The sequence below is a fragment of the Ursus maritimus genome, unplaced genomic scaffold, assembly GCF_017311325.1.
Source record: "Ursus maritimus isolate PB19 unplaced genomic scaffold, ASM1731132v1 scaffold_7, whole genome shotgun sequence".
Taxonomy (NCBI): Eukaryota; Metazoa; Chordata; class Mammalia; order Carnivora; family Ursidae; genus Ursus; species Ursus maritimus.
The window spans coordinates 75385879-75403137 of record NW_024426885.1 but is presented as its reverse complement, the minus strand read 5'-3'; the positions used below and the strand labels follow the sequence as shown (position 1 = coordinate 75403137).

The window sequence follows — 17259 nt, the reverse complement described above, 5'->3', positions numbered from 1 at the left end:
AGCTTGCAAAACCAATTATCTTGGATCCATGCTCTCCACCTGCAACCCACGAGCATCCTTTCCCCACCCCCAACAGGGACAGAAATCTTGCTTATCGTTTGGTATCCCCCCAAATTGATCACATGAGAAAGTTTTTCCACCAGGAGCAATTTTGTAACGGAAGGAAGATTTTACCTCTACCCTTTCAGGGTTTTTAGGCTGGGTCTCAGTCTTAAACTGACACAAATCAGATGAATAGGAGAACATGGACACATTTATATAAGTTGTATGTGACAGGAGAGCCCTCGTGAGGAAATGAAGAGCCAGAGAAATGGCAAAACCCAAATACTTTTGTATTAGGAAGAACAGAGACAGGCAATCGTGGAAAAGTAAACTATAGAAGGAGGCTGCAGGCAGCTGTGAATTGTTTTTAACAAGGCCTGTTTGTATCGCTTGTCTTGGCTTTGACTCCTCATTAAAGAATGTGTTTTTCCTCCTGGTACAGAGAGGGCATCGTTCACATGAGAGTTTATAGGTCCTGTTTTCGGGAGGAAAAGGGGAGATTAGAATGTCTTTCTTACAGCTGCTGTTTTTTTTTAAGCGCTTTCAGCTCAAAATATTCTTTATGCCCAAGTGGCATATTCTGCCACCCTCTGACTCCAACACAAGGGAATCGAGGTCTAATAACATTGTGTAGCATCTCTGGGAGTTATGTGCTTCCAGCTGAGGCGGTAAATGATTTTGAAAAAGAAAAATTATATATATTTAGGACATTCCTAGTTAGGTGGCACTCTTCCAATCTGAGATTCAGAGGCCTAGGCTCCTCTCATATTCCTACAATTGTCAACATATGGCTCCCAGGGGTCTCTGGGTGTGCTCTCCATTTCACCCGTTCATACAGGGAAGGGTTAAATCAGGCCGGGAAACAGTGCAGACCATCCTCTGTTTCACATTTTATTGGATAGAACTCAGTCCCATGGCTCCGTGTATCAAGCGGGGCTGGGGAATGGAGTCTCCTATGTGTCTAGGAGGATGAAGAAAGGAGTGGGAGGCATCCAGACTCTGGTACATATGTCAAAAATCTTCAAGAGCATGGAGAGGTAATTGATGAAGATCAGCCCTGAGTCTTTTATCTTTTTTAAAAATAGTTCATTCTATACTTTAGGTCAAATGTAAGTTTCCTTAAACATTTCAATTATTGGGACTTATTCAAAATATAGTGTCTTCTGCCAATGTTTCATATGACTTTTTTGTTATTCAAGTTTTCTAAGTATCTGATAAAAAAGAAACAATCCTGTTCAGTGCCCAAGTCCTACTGAATCCATTAAATCGAATTAAATCAATTCCTGGGACTTTCTTCATAAACTGTAGGATGCAACGAGATTACCAAATTGCCTTTATGTGTCAGAGTAACAAATGGACCAGGACAGTCAAGGGCACTATTTGAGAATGTTAGAAATGTTCTTCTGGAAGGTCAAAAAATTCTTCCACGTGTGCTCATGTGACTCCCCTTAATTTTAGCATCAAGTAATTGGCAGTCTTTTTCTTCTCTAAGTTAACAATTTTATTAATAGAATCTATTTGCAGTTCGTAATTCTATGCAGAGAAGGTAAGAAATAGTAAATTATTCATTGAATAAAACATTTTTATTTTTAAAAGTGGCATAAATAAAGGCAATTTTAAAAAGAAAGCTAAATGAGCAATGCCATGATGAGATCTATGGCCTTGGCCTGAATGCCACAATATTTTAGGTACAAGAGTTAACAAGCACTGTGCTACAGAAGTCTGGAGGCATACCGCTATTAATAGGAAATGAGCTGCGGATGAAAGCCGGGAGAAAGGGGACATCATTTACTGAGCTTATTCAAAGGGACAGTGTTAGGCACCACCACGCTCATTCTTTGGGGCCTCCGAGGAAGGATTGGACGGGATGAGAACTCTGGAAGAACACACGTGGGGATTCCGTTCGGCTGCAGCTCTGAGGGATTTCTGGACCAATCCCGAATAGTAAGTACATTTTTTTGTGAGCATCAAATCCAGATAAGTTGGTGGGAGACACAGTGAATTTATACCCATTTTGGTTGTTGAGAAGCCACAATGAACACGTCCAGCCAGGGAAGGTCTCTAGAAGCAGAAAACCGCATGTCCCATAGCAAAGAACTGGAGTTCACAGGTTACCATGCCAACAAAAGAGGAAGGTATTGGTAACAATGGACAGAAGGAAGAAAAGGGTCTTTCAAACAGACTGACCAAGAATTCTTACTGTTTTAAATACAGTTTACATCTCAGTGGTTTACATATGTGTTATGTAGAATTTTCTGGTAAAATTACATAATTTATTGCTTGAATACTGCAAAGGCAGGTTTTCTTTAAAGGTTTTACTTATTTATTTGAGAGAAAGAGCAGAGGGCATGAGCAGGGGGAGGGGCAGAGGGACAGAATCTCAAGCAGACCCCCTGAGGAGTGTGGAGCCAGATGCGGGGCTCAGTCCCACACCCTGAGATCACCACCCTGAGATCATGACTTGAGCCCAAACCGAGAGTGGGACACTTAACCAACTGAGCTACCCAGGCACCCAAGGCAGTGTTTTATAAAAGGGAAAACACTTGGTTCAGTGTGGTAAATGTTCCCAGACACATCACCCGCCTCCTCTCTCAATATCTTAGCCCTTGCTCTAAAACGTACAGTTCTTAGTTCTTAGAAATTATCAAAGCAAAGAGCCAAAACAAAACCCCAAAAAACTCCAATTATCAAAGCAATAAAAATCCAAATTTTAGAATATGATCAAGTGTTCTATTATATGAAATCTTTATTTTTCTTGAGCCTCAAACAGCATCATTATGTAATGTCTAATTTGTCTCTACATAGACTAAACTAAATAATCCTGGAAATCAATACATCCTCCCATATTTTTTATTTATACATCTATACACACTAATTCCACAGCATGGGACATCCTTCCATAGTTTTGTGGAGTGGCTAAGCTGTACTTTTAAGATGTAGCTTAAAACTATGCTGTTAAACATTTCAATTATTGGGACTTATTCAAAACATAGTGTCTTCTGCCAATGTTTCATATGATTTTTTTGTTATTCAAGTTTTCTTTGAATAAATGTGTTTAATTTTCTTTGAATAAATGTGTGTTTAAATACAGTGAGGTGTTTCTCCAACACACTTGCTCAGCACTGAGCTCCTATCATTGTGCTTCCACACTGTATTGTATTGTTCATATAATGTTTAGTTTCCAGCAAGCCTCTGGAGAACCAGGACTGGATGCCCTTTAATGCTATGTCCAGAATAAGGAAAGAGTAAATATGCAGTATGCAGTGAGTCTCCTTCAAATATTTGTGGGAAGACTATCTTTTATGGGTTCTCACATTCTAATACAAGTACATTCATGTTTTCACTTAAAGAAAACAATACCATGAAAGAAAGTTCTATGACATTTTCAGGAAAGCATGATAAATCTTTCACTCATATGTGATCATGAAGCAACCATAAAATACAGTACGTTTAATTTTATTATTTTTTAAATAAATTCTTCACTTCCTAAGAATATCTGTCTATCTATCTATCTATCTATCTATCTATCTATCTATCTATCTACACACGTGCTATGGAATGAACTGTGTCCCCCTAAAATCAATATGTTGAAGCCCTTAACCTTCAATGGCATAGTATTTGAAGACAAAGCCTTTGAGAGGTAATCAGGTTTAGATGAGGTCGTGAGGGTGGGGCCCTAATCTTGGGATTGGTGCCCTTACAAGGAGAGACACCAGAGAGCTTGCTTTCTCTCACTCTCCTCTATGTGAGGACTCAACAAGGTCAGAGCTGTCTGCAAGCCAGGGAGAGGGCTCTCATGAGAACCCGACCATACTGGTGCCCTGACCTCAGCCTTCCAGCCTCCAAAACTGTAAGAAAATAAATTTCCATTAGAGCCACCCAGACTGTGGGATTTTTGTTACGGCAGCCTGATTTAAGACAGTATATATACTAGCTCTATAGCTATAATACATAATATATATCATACACATAAACATACAGGTACATTCTTTCTTTTTCTTTCACCGATCATATGAGAAATAAAATTTCAGATTTGTGTCAAATTATGTATCTGACAATAACAAGAAACTAAATGTCTATTTACTTCTCACTATTGAGATTATTAATTAGTTGCAGTTTAAACCCCAACATATAATGTTGTATTTTTCAAAGATTACATTAATTATTTTTAAAGATTTTATTTATTCATTTATCTTAGAGAGAGAGCGAGCCAGCAGGGGGAGGGAGAGGGACAAGCAGAGTCTGCACTGAGCACAGAGCCTGACAAGGGGCTCTATCTTATGACCCTGAGATCATGACCTGAGCGGAGATCAAGAGTCAAATGCCTAACAGACTGAGCCACTTAGGTGCCCCAACACAGTACTCTTAAAGGCTCCATTATTCATTAAAGCATTGCTAAAACTGGTATTTTTAGACTAAATTATCATTTTGACTATATTAATTTAAAAATAAATGTAATATTATGCTAATTCAGAAAAACTTAAACGAGAATTGGAAGGCCACTTCATTGATCAATTCAAATCACCTCAGTTTTGAGAGGCCAAAACAGCAACACAAAAACCCTTTACATATTATGGAAACCAGTGGGAATGAATACCTATATTCCTCTTGTGTGAAGCGTGGGATTTCTCCAGGATGTAAGACAAGAATTTTCACTGTGGCGCTGCTGGACATCACAGGCTCACCATCATCAAAAGCAACAACCACCAACTTAAAAAGGTAATAAAAATTCATGTTAAAGATGATTAACAAGAAGAAAGAAAAGCATCATTTTAAAAAATTTAAATAAATTTTTTTATTTTGTATTTTTTAAAGGAAAGTTTTTTTTTTAAGATTTTTATTATTTATTTGACAGAGAGAGAGAGACAGCCAGCGAGAGAGGGAACACAAGCAGGGGGAGTGGGAGAGGAAGAAGCAGGCTCCCAGAGGGGCAGGGAGCCTGACGCAGGGCTCAATCCCAGTACCCTGGGATCACGCCCTGAGCTGAGGGCAGACACTTAAGGACTGAGCCGCCCAGGCGCCCCCCACCTTTTCTTAATGTAAACCATCATTTTTATTCATTGGACTGCCTGGCTCCAAGAGGGGGAGCAATGATCACTTTCTCGCTGTCTTTCAGGGAGCAGGCACTGGACGAGTGTATGTTACATATATTCTCACTTATTCTTCACAACAATCCCACCAGGTGGGTGCTTTATTTTCATGTCCTAGATAAGAAAACTCAAGGAAGTGGAGTCACTAACGTTATAACAAAAGACAGCTAGTAAAAGAGATATATGGTACAATATCTCTCCAATGACTAAACTGACTTCTCTTCCACAGTCCCACTGGTGCCCACAGTAAAAACATGTGCCATTATGAGCACCAACACTTATTTAAAAAGTGTTAAATTCAGTCACATCGATAGCAAAAAGCTAATTAGCTTGCTTAGGAAAAGAAATTAATTTTTCCAGTGAATTAATTGTCTGCAAGATGATAGGGCAGAAATACTTCTCTCTGGAGGATAAAACTAGAAATCTTTACAGTTTAACACACTTAGATATACACTCTCTTAAAAATATATAAAGCCAAGTTCATACTGTTTAGTAGAAACTATTCAAATGATGCAAACACTGGAAAGTTTTTGTCTCAAGAAATAATATTTATTACTACAATATAGTTTATAATTGATCTTTTTTGGATAACATATATCATGTCAAGAAGAATTCTTCTATTTAAGAAATGTTAAATATTTTCAATATTATGTGTTTCTCTGGAATGTGCATAATTTTGGAAGCTGCAGGTTACTAATTGAAAGCAATTCAATGTAGACCATGAAACCATAACCAAGGATCATCCGTGGGCCCATGATTTACCCTTGGGTTAACCCTTTATAAACAGAACAATTGCTCCCAACAGTGGTAGGATTATATGAGACATAGTACTCATTGACGCCCACAAGGTTAACCAGTGAGGGCATTTCCTCAATGCAGGGTCAAAGGCTTTATTCACAATGATAAAATTATTTTAAGTAATTACAGAAAATGGAAACACTCAAACATTTAATAAAATAGATTATTTATGATAATAGTGAAGGGTAGTAATATTTCAAATTTTCCTGAAGTATAACTTATCATGAGTACATAAACTTGACTTAATAATTCTATCTCTCAGTACTAATATTAAGGAAAAAAAATCAGGTAAGTGGCAAATGATATTTGCACAAGGACTTTCACAACAGCAAATATTATTATAACAAAAAATTAGAAACAGCCTCATTATCCAAGAACAAAGTATTAGGCACAATATAATAGTGCATTCATACAACAGAACATCATTCAACCATTAATAAAATAACATTAACAGTATTTATTGTCATGGGCAATATCTTATTAAGTCAAAAAAGCAATATGAATAATAGGATCATATTATTTTCAAACACATATGTGTATACTTGCATGTGTATGGAATGTCATCACAAGGATAGATGTTAAACTGCTAAATTTTAGTTATCTCCAAGATGTGAAATATCAAGTGTGTTTTTTTTTTCTTTCTGCTTAAATGTATTTTCTAAGTATCTTTGTGGTAAAAAACACATTATTTTGTAATTTTAAATAATTGGGAGAAAAATGGAAACAAGTATGGTCGTCTGTTAAACTGTACTCTCAAAAGTTAAATATCAAACAGATAACGGTAAGGAAAACACTGAACTGACCTTAAAAATTGTTGTAGGCTCTTCGTTAAGATTGACTCGAGTTATTACTCTTCCAGAATCTTCTTCTATGTCAAAAATACTGGCAGGATAAGGAAACTGGACATCATCTACTCTGTACCTCACACGACTCGCGGGTAGTCCCTAAAATGAAATTATATATTATTAATTCACTTTCACAAAATGGAAACAAAAGGTATGGATGATGTCAAACTGATCTCTAAAATGAATGGCCTTCTAGAAGTGAAAAAATCACATTTAGCATTCACACTTCCAGGTTTGAAATGTAGCAAATCTCTGTTTCCTCTGGATGACTCCATCTGAATCAGTCAAGTATCTTCACTACCTGTTATTGAAAATTATTTATGTGAAAGAATAAATTAATGGTTGCCTTGGGCATCTTCTCTTCCACGGTCCTTTAATTATAGGAATCTCACCTGACCTAAGCCCTATGTCCTCTTAATAGCTTCCCTTCTGAGACAATTATAAATGATGTTCTTTTATTGTGCTTATTTGAACTCCAACCCTAAGGGAATGATGGAGCATGGAGGTCTGTTGTAAAGTGGAGGGACAGGTATGGAAGTGGAGGAGACAAAAACTATTTACCAGCTGCTCTGTGCTGTTAAATATGCTAGGTTTTTTCATAAATAAATTAATCCTCACAACAATCCTTTAGGATAACATTGCTAATGATGATGATAGTAATAATAGTAAAATAATGATAGTTACCATTTGTTGAAAGCTTATTATGTCCAGGAACTATACTAAAGATGATACATGTATACTCTACTGCCCATTTTTGTTTTTAGTTAATGAACTTGAGGTTTATAGGGAGTTAAAGGATGTGGAATTGTCCCAGATTTAGAACAAGATAAGTCAGGATATTTTTAAAAATCATCTTTTTAAAAAAGCAATCAATATTTGATACATTTTTTAAAGACTACAATAAAAATAGTTAAAACTGTTGGGCATGCTCACTTACATTAGGATTTACATTGGTCTTATTTTGAATTACATGAAGTGACACTGGAATTACATAAAGTTTTCCATGCTAAAGCCAGCCCTGGAGTTCAAGTAAATGATCTGGGCACAGTGCTAGTATGTGGTAGATTTGACAGCTAACCTGAACAGACACTGTATGAACCATTAAATTCCTTGGAGGAAAGCACTCCCAGGGCTCAGTCACAGGCACATCTACCTTCTCTACCTCTAATTTCAGCCTCTGCAATCTCTCCCAGTCTCGTGCCTCTAAACAATTTCTATGTGTTCATAACCCCCATTTAAATTATGGCTACACTCATCCTTTAAACTCCAAAGTAATATATACAATGGTCAACTCAGATGTTCTATCTTTAACTCAACATATCCCAAACCAGCATCCTGATTTCCTCTCCCAAATGTATACCTTCTCCATTCTAGATCGATGGTGCTGCCTTTTACCAAGTTGGTCTCTCTGAAAGCCTAGGGATGGCCACTGACCCTTCTCTTTTTCTTGGACTCCACAACCAAACTTCTCAAGTCCTGCTAATACCTCAATGAAAGCATGCCTAAAATAGATCATCCTCATCTCCTCTATCCACTTGTTTCTGCTCTTAATTGACTTAATTGACTTTCTAATTCTATTCTATTAAAGTTATCTTTAAAAATATGAACCTTCCCTGAGATATAAAAATATAAACCATAAATTGAGAGCTTTCTCCCTAAGATCAGAAATAAGACAAGGATGTCCACTCTCACCACTTCTATTCGACACAGTACTTGAAGTCCCAGCCACAGTAATCAGAAAAGAAAAAGAAATAAAAGGTAACCAAACTGGTAAGGAAGAAGTAAAATTTCCACTATTTGCAAATGACATGATATTATATATAGAACCCTAAAGACTCCACCAAAATACTACTAGAACTGATAAATGAATTCAATAAGGTCTCAGGGTACAGAAATCTTTTGCATTTCTTTTTGTTGTTGTTGTTGTCTGTATCTTTTTTTCTTTATTTGTTTTGTTCCTTAAATTCCACATATGAGTGAAATCTTATGTTATTTGCCCTTCTCTGACTGACTTACTTCACTCAGCATTATACCCTCTAGATCCATCCATATTGTAAAAGGCTACATCAAAATAATATGTTTCACTACATTAAAAGCTAATGATGTACTGTATGGTAACTAACATATCATAATTTTTATTTATTTATTTATTTATTATTTATTATTTTTTTATTTAATGATTTTTTATTATATTATGTTAGTCACCATACAGTACATCCCCGGTTTCCGATGTAAGGCTCGATGATTCATTAGTTGCATCTAACACCCAGTGCACCATGCAATACATGCCCTCCTTACTACCCATCACCGGTCTATCCCATTCCCCCACCCCCCTCCCCTCTGAGGCCCCCAGAAATCCTTTGCATTTCTATGTATTAATAATGAAATAGCAGAAAGAGAAATTAAGAAAACAGTCCAATTTACAATTGCATCAAAAATAATAATACACCTAGGAATAAACTTAACTAAAGGGGTGAAAGACTAGTACTCTGGAAACTATAAAACACTGATGAAAACAACTGAAGGTGACACAAACTAGTGGAGAAGTATTACATGCTCATGAATTGGGAGAATATTGTTAAAATGTCCGTACTACCAATTATCTATAAATTTCATGCACTTTCTCTCAAAATACCAACAATATTTTTCACAGAACTAGAACAAACAATCATAAAATGTATATGGAGGGGTGCCTGGGTGGCTCAGTAGGTTAAGTATCTGCCTTCAGCTCAGGTCATGATCCCAGGGTCCTGGGATCGAGCCCTACATTGGGCTCCTTGCTCAGTGAGAAGCCTGTTTCTTCCTCTCTCTCCCCCTGCTTGTGCACTCTCTCTCTCTGTCAAATAAATAAAAATAAAAATAAAATAAAATAAAATAAAATAAAATAAAATGTATATGGAACCAGAAAAGACCTCAAATAGCCAAAGCAATCTTGAAAAAGAAGAACAAAACAGGAGACATCATAACCCCAGATTTTAAAATATACTACACAAAGCTATAGGAATCAAAACAGTATTGTGCCACTACAAAAACAGACGCATAGATCAATGTAACAGAATAGAAAGCCGAGAAATAAACCCATGATCAACTAATTTTTGACCAAGGAGGCAAAAATATGCAATGGGAGGGGCATCTGGGTAGCTCAGTTGATTAAGCATCTAACTCTTGGTTTCGGTTCAGGTCATGATCTCAGGGTCCTGGGATCAAGCCCTGAATTGGGCTCTGTGCTCAGCAGAGAGTCAGCCTGAATATTTCTCTCCCTCTCCCTCTGTCCCTCCCCCTGCATGTGTGCTCTCTCTCTCTAAAATAAATAAATAAATCTTTAAGAAAAAGAATATGCAAAGGAAAAAAGACAGTCTCTTCAACAAATGGCATTGGAAAAACTGGACAGCAACATGCAAAAGAATGAAAGTGGAATATTTTCTTATACCATATATAAAAATAAATTCAAAATGGATTAAAGACTTAAATATGAGACCTGAACCCATAAAAATCCTAGAAGAGAGCACAGACAGTAATTTCTCTGACATTGACTGTAGCAACATTTTTTTCTAGATATGTCTCTTGAGGCAAAGGAAACAGAAGCAAAAATAAGCTATTGGAACTACATCAAAATAAAAGCTTCTGCACAGCAAAGGAAATGATAAACAAAACTAAAAGATAACCTACTGAATGGGAGAAGATATTTGCAAAAGACATAACCAATTAAGGGTTAGTTAGTATCCAAAATATATCAAGAACTTAAGCAACTTAGCTCCAAAAAACCCAAATAATCCAATTAAAAATGTGCAGAAGACATGAACAGACACTTGTCAAAGATGTACAGATGGCCAAAGACACATGAAAAGATGTTCAACATCATTCATCGACAGGGAAATGCAGATCAAAACTACAGTGAGATATCACCTCTCACCTATCAGAATGGCTAAAATAGAAAACAAAAGAAACAGCAAGTGTTGGCAAGGATGTGGAGAAAAAGGAACTCTCACGCACTGTTGGTGGGAGTGCAAACTGGTGCAGCCACTGTGGAGAACAATATGGAGGTTCTTCAAAAAATTAAAAATAGAGCTCCCTATGATCCAGGAATTCCACTACTAGAATTACCAAAGAATACAAAAATACTAATTCAAAAAGATATATGCGACCCTATGTTTATAGCAGCATTATTTACAATAGCCAAGATATGGAAGCAACTCAAGTGTCCATCGATAGATGTTATTTTATATAATAACATATAATATATATACTGGAATATAATATAATTATTAATTATAATAAGATATATATACTGGAATATTATTCAGCCACAAAAAAGATGAAATCTTGCCATTTGTGACAACACAGATGAACCTAGAGGGTGTTATGCTAAGTGAAATAAGTCAGAATAAGAAATAACAAATAACCATCTGACGTGCACTGATATATGGAACCTAAAAACCAAAACAAATGAATAAACAAATGAAAAGCAGAATCAGACCCATAAATACAGAGAACAAACAGATGGTTGCCAGAGGGAAGAGGGCTGGGGAGGGGAAAAATGGGTGAAGGGGAGTAGGAGACACAGGCTTCCAGGTATGGGAAGTCATGGGGATGAAAGATACAGCATAGGGAACAGAGTCATTGTAATAGTGTTTATGGTGACAGATGGGGGCTACACTTGGGGTGAGCGCAGCATAATGTATCAAGTGAATCACGTATCATACACCTGAACTCATTTGACATTGTGTGTCAAATATACTCAAATTTAAAAATTTTTAAAATAATGATAATGGTAGGAGTTGTTAGTAGTCCATTGGCGTGCCTTACTACATTATCCAATAATGTGCATTTCATGTGTTCTCACGTGTATGCTTACAAGAAATTTAGGAGTTGGTATGAATAGTAGCCATACCTTACAAAAAGGAAATCAAGGCTTTAAGAATTAGCTCATTTCTGAGCTTCCTCAGCTAGTACATTTCAGTTATTACTCAAATGAAATAGGACTTATAGTACAACACAGGTCCTTACACATGAACCTACCTTCACATTTATCTACAATATCCTAAAGGCAACAGTCCTTCAACATGAGAATGAACAGAGTTACTTGGGAAGAATGCTCTAGAACTGGAAGCCCTAGTAAATCCTGCTTAGTTAGTGCACTGCCTGGAAAGTTAAGCAGCACATGTTCAGGAAGAGGAATGAAGGAAGAAAGAGCAAAATTACAGCACTAACTGTTTTAGGAACAAAATTTCAGCGTTTCTGTTAGATTCAGCACCCACGGGGCACCTGGGTGGCTCAGTCATTGAGCGTCTGCCTTCGGCCCAGGGTGTGATCCCAGGGTCCTGGGATCGAGCACCGCATGGGGCTCCCTTCTCAGCAGGAGGCCTGCTTCTCCCTCTCCCACTCCACCTGCTTGTGTTCCCTCTCTCGCTGGCTGTCTCTCTCTCTGTTAAATAAATAAATAAAATCTTAAAAAAAAAAAGAAAAGATTCAGCACCCATTCCATCTGTACTATAACTAAAAGCCAATCACAAATTAGTTATCCAGAAACTTCAAGTATGTTCATTAGAGGTCAGCACGCTCTCTTTACTAAAGCCAATGTAGTCACAGTACATTTTGAATTATGCCTCCGATAAAATAAAAAGAAGAAAGTTTCAGTATTCTGAAGTGTTATCTCTCACACGCCCAAAATATTTTGCTATCCAGAACATCCAGGCTCTTCCTAGAGGATCATGACAGATAAGAGTGCAGGTATATGAACATATATGGTATATGCTACCTATGTCATTGAACTTGCTATTCTGTGATTTGTTATTCTACAGATCGCTACCACATAAAGAAGATAGGGTCTCATGTGGCATGGTTAGCCCACCAGAGCCATTCTCGTTGGACCCCCATAACCCTTGCTATGAAGGTGCTGCCTTTTATTTGATACCACATGCAACAAGAAGTAAATACCTAAAATTACTTGGATTTTCCTTCGAATGTGTTCAAAAGTGTTTTCTCTTTCTTTCCTGCCCCCACTCCCCCCCCCATTTTTATCTTCCTTTTTCATTTTTCCTCCTTCCCTTCCTTCCTCCTTTTTTTCCCTTTCCAAAATCTCTTTACATAAGTCTTGCTTTACACTTAAATAATTAAGCCATATGATAGGCTTTGGGGACAGCTTCAATTAGCATGCCTAACTTTGTCCCTAGGCCATTTATGACAAGAATCAGGTCAGATGCATAGTTTCAAGAGGTTATAAAATTTAAAATTAATATGATTAATCTGGAAAACAATGTCATTATAAAATTCAGAAATTCAACTACACTAAAAAAAAGGAGCCATTGTAGATTTATCGCTTAATATATTATTTACCATTACTATTTGTTAAATATCTAACACTTGATTCCACTAAAAATTTAATAGGTATGATCAAAGTATTCTAATGTACAAAATTCACCTAATTCTATTTTAAAAAATGAAATCAAATAGTCCATTGAGTTGATGAATTATGTATTCTAATAACTATAAAATAATACGGTATATAAATATTCAAGTTATCATTTAGTAAATAACAATTTAAATATTGATATTAATTTTTTAAAACCCAAATACTTGGTAATTTTGATAAATATTAACTTACCAAATATTTTGTTTTTTCTTTAATTTAAACTGTGCTAGAAATAGAGGGATCTCTGTTTACTCTTACATAGTCCCAATAAGTTGATATTTTTCCCAGCTGAATACATTGATCATATTTATTTTTTAAAGTAAACCAAGCTACAAAAACATACTTAAAATTGAGATGAAAATATTTATTACTTTGAACTCTAATTCAGGATAAAATAGTACATACATTATACTGTGTCTGTCTGTATATCCATCTATATGTTTTTTAAGAGTTTTTTGGACCATCAATACTGAAGGAAGAACTGTCTTTTTATAAAAAGGCCAATCTTTAAAATTTTATTACTATGGCAATAGATTCCTTTTCTATAGCATTTCCAAATTATAATAAAGTCACTAACACCGCAAGCAGTTTACAAAAATTATTTTCTTCAAGTTCATACTAAATTAAAACTAAGCTATAGTTTGATTTATAAATGATAAGTAAATGACTTCTTGGTCCTGCACACTGATCAAACAAATCGTTTGGTCTTTATTTAGGACAGAAGAAATCTTGCGATGTTATCACAGTTAGCTCCCTGTCTTTAGACAATACCAACACTAAACCATTGCATTCAGATGAAGTTTTAAAGATTCTGGCAAAAGAAAGTTCTTTAATGTTGTTCAGATCTATGGTGGCATTTCAGGACTTGGACAATCGGAAAGGCTCTTCCTCAGGGAAACACGCACTGAAAACCAACCTATTTGTCCCCTGCAGTGAGGGGCGCAGAGTTCCCCTTCTCCTCAAGGGAAGAGAAGTCTTCCTAACTGTGAAGACCAAAGTATTACCCTGAGCTTCGTTTTGTCAGGATAGATAGTGCTAATTCTTTTCATACCATCTGACTGATTCTTTTCTTGCCTTTCCTTCTGTCTCCACACCCTTACTTAACATAGTTGCTTAGAATGTTTTCCAACTGTGGGCTCAAAAGAATAAAACAAATTGTCTATGGTTTTAGGTCACCATCAAGGAAGACAAATACTTTAGACAGGCACACGGTGGAATCCATTTAATTTTATTCTTTAGTCAGCTAACTAAACTACAGTGTCTCTTCCTTAGTACAGATTTTTTAATATCAAGTGGTAAAATGTATTTTGACTTTTCAGGCAATGTAAAAATTTAAAAAGGGATTACAAAATAGACGGTGGTCCCATGTGATTTATAGAAAGTTAGTGGGTAATCTCATAATATGTATGCAATATCACACAAAAAAAGAATATCACATAAAAAAGAAGAAGACTAAACAATTTTGTAATTTTGCTCTATTTACCTAGCCACCACAAAGAGACATTATTAAAAGAAAACAAATGCAAAAAAACAAACCAAAGAGAAACAAGCATAGACATAAATTTAATAGGATAGTGGTAAAATTCTCTGCAAAGATTCTCTTCTCAGCAGGGGTGGCAAAAATAGAGTATCCTATCATTATGCCTCTTGGAGTCTTTTGAAGGGTAAAGACAATGGGTTCCTTCTTAAAATTGTATGGAAAGTGAGGACATGTGAGAAGCATAGCAGGACAGCTTTTCTGAAACCTCCTCACTTACTGTGACAGCTCTTTCTATAAATCCCACTGACCTTATCTATCTATTGGAGCAAGCATGACTTCAGATAAACATGATTTGGGAAGACTAATGAGGTACTGGGAAAGCGATCCTTCTTAATGTCAGTTCCATTCACCACAAGAGTTTGAGATATTTTTTTCCTGAGTTTTCAAATAAATGACGCATTCTCCTTTAGAGGGATATATTTCCCTAAACAAAGTGTTCAAAAAAGAACCATGATATGAGTGAGAGCTTAACCATTCAAGGGGTGCAGGAAACCTTGACCTTGCATCATGGAGACTATGGAAATTAAAAATTATATAAATTTAAATGTAAAAATTATATATACTATCAGCAATTGAAAATGTTATAAATTACCTATTTCCTAATACTTACCATCTTGCTGGTATGTTTTATAGTACAGGGATTAATTCATTAGATGAGGGATTCATTCATTCATTCATTCATTCATTCATTCATTCATTCATTTATTCGACATGTCTACTAGTCAGTAGCTAGAGTTAGCTGAGTCCTGAGGGTACCAGAATGAAAACTGAGTTGGGAAGACAGAGTTCATCTCATATTCCTACCTTCCTGATATCATTAGAAGTAATTCAGCAAGAATGACCTCCTAGAACACCAAGCTCACATCTACCCCAACACTCGTCTGTCTGTTGTTCACTCCTGGCATCACTCCTGTGTGGCTAGTTCCTCCCAACACCCAGGTCTCAGATGCCCCCTCCTCTGCCTCTACCCATTCATAAACCACTTGAGTCAATTCTTATTGTATTTTCTTTAGACTATGTAGTCTTATCTGAATTTATATTTCATAATTCCTTCTTCATGGGTTTGCAGCATATCTCTGACCCTTGATTGCGAGCTCCATTAGAGCAGATTATTTTTTTGCCTCGCCATTAAGAGATCAAAAATAGTTTGCTAAGTGAATACTTAAAATGTGTTCCATGTTTATACATATGTGTGTCCCATGCTGCCAGGATGCCCAACTCCAGGGACGTCACTTACATGGGGGGTGGTGGCTGTATGTGGCTGTATGTGGAACCCCTCCTGTGGTTGGAAATGTACGTCACCCAAGTCCCTGCTTGCAGGGGTCATGTGCACATTTTTGAGAGCAGAAAGCAAGTAGAGATTACATCAGTGATTTTTGTTTGGGGAAGATGCTTCCCAAAAGAGATGATAATGGAATCTATGAAAACACAGCTCCCAAAAGTAGAAGATAGGAGGAAAAGAAAAATTCTTTCAAAAAAGATCCCTGAGTACGATAGTTCAGAAATGAAACTATCATCATGAAAATTCTTTTTTTTTTTTCCCTTGGACTGGCTGAATATAAAGCACTATCTCTTCCCTACTTCTCAGTTGCTGTCCTTATATTCTGTTACTCCTTTAATTATATTTAATGCATTCTGTTGTTAAGCCCATCTTTTAAAATAATGACATAATCCTTTGGATTTTACCTATAAAGGAATCCTCATATGACTTATTAAGATATGGATGGCGTTTTCTTACACTAACTGCACTGCGCAATGTGTCAAATCCGAGTTACATTGTGGGTTAACCTATTGTTGAACAAGACTGAGATTTCTGAGTAATTTTTCAGTAACTCTGAGAATCATCATTACATAGGTAATTTTAGATACGGTCTGGAGGACCTCTAAGAATTTACTAACCTTAGAAAGTGGCTAAATTGTTGGCATGTTTTCAATTTAAAGCCCACTAATATCTGTTCATAGATTCTCATCTATGGCTACTATTTATCTCTCAGAACGATAGGCAATGATGAGAAAGACAGATGTGCTTCTGTACTTACGGGCCTCATAATGGCATGGGGAGGAGACAAAAGGTGCACAGATAAGCACAACTACCTACCAGCATTTCTGATAAAAGCTATGAAGGAAAAGCATGCGTGCTACGAACTGAAGGCTCTAGAACTAGTTCACAGGTCTTCACGCTGATAGTCAAGTGGACTTCCTACCTCACTGTAGGCACTTACCTATGAACATGAGATATGCCTTCCACTTGTATTCTGCTTTATAGGAATCATAGTGATCGTGTCATATGTGGAGTCCGATCTGGTATATCATTTGAGTTTTAGAGTGACAAGCTAAAATGTAATTTATGTGTCAAGATTTTGGGTATTTTTATCTTCAACTCAAGGGAATAAAAGTAGAGATGTATCATTATGAAGTGACATAAATTGAAGATGTCTATTTAAATGAAATACCTTGCCAATTGTTGATAAAAAAAAAAAAAACCTTTATTATAGTATGTACATATTTGGGGCGCCTGGGTGGCTCAGCAGA

The 17259-nt window shown here is 36.4% G+C and overlaps 1 protein-coding gene across 15 annotated transcripts in view; it reads right to left on the bottom strand.

Annotated features, from left to right (window-relative positions):
* PCDH15 (protocadherin related 15) overlaps window positions 1–17259 on the bottom strand; it is a 768547-nt gene that overhangs the window by 163583 nt on the left and 587705 nt on the right. For all 15 annotated transcript variants that reach the window (XM_040624601.1, XM_040624600.1, XM_040624598.1 and 12 more), the window contains 2 exons: window positions 6734–6874; window positions 4640–4752 (listed from right to left, as the gene is read on the bottom strand). In XM_040624601.1, the coding sequence (XP_040480535.1) occupies window positions 4640–4752; window positions 6734–6874 (254 nt within the window). The remainder of the gene's footprint in view (window positions 1–4639; window positions 4753–6733; window positions 6875–17259) is intronic.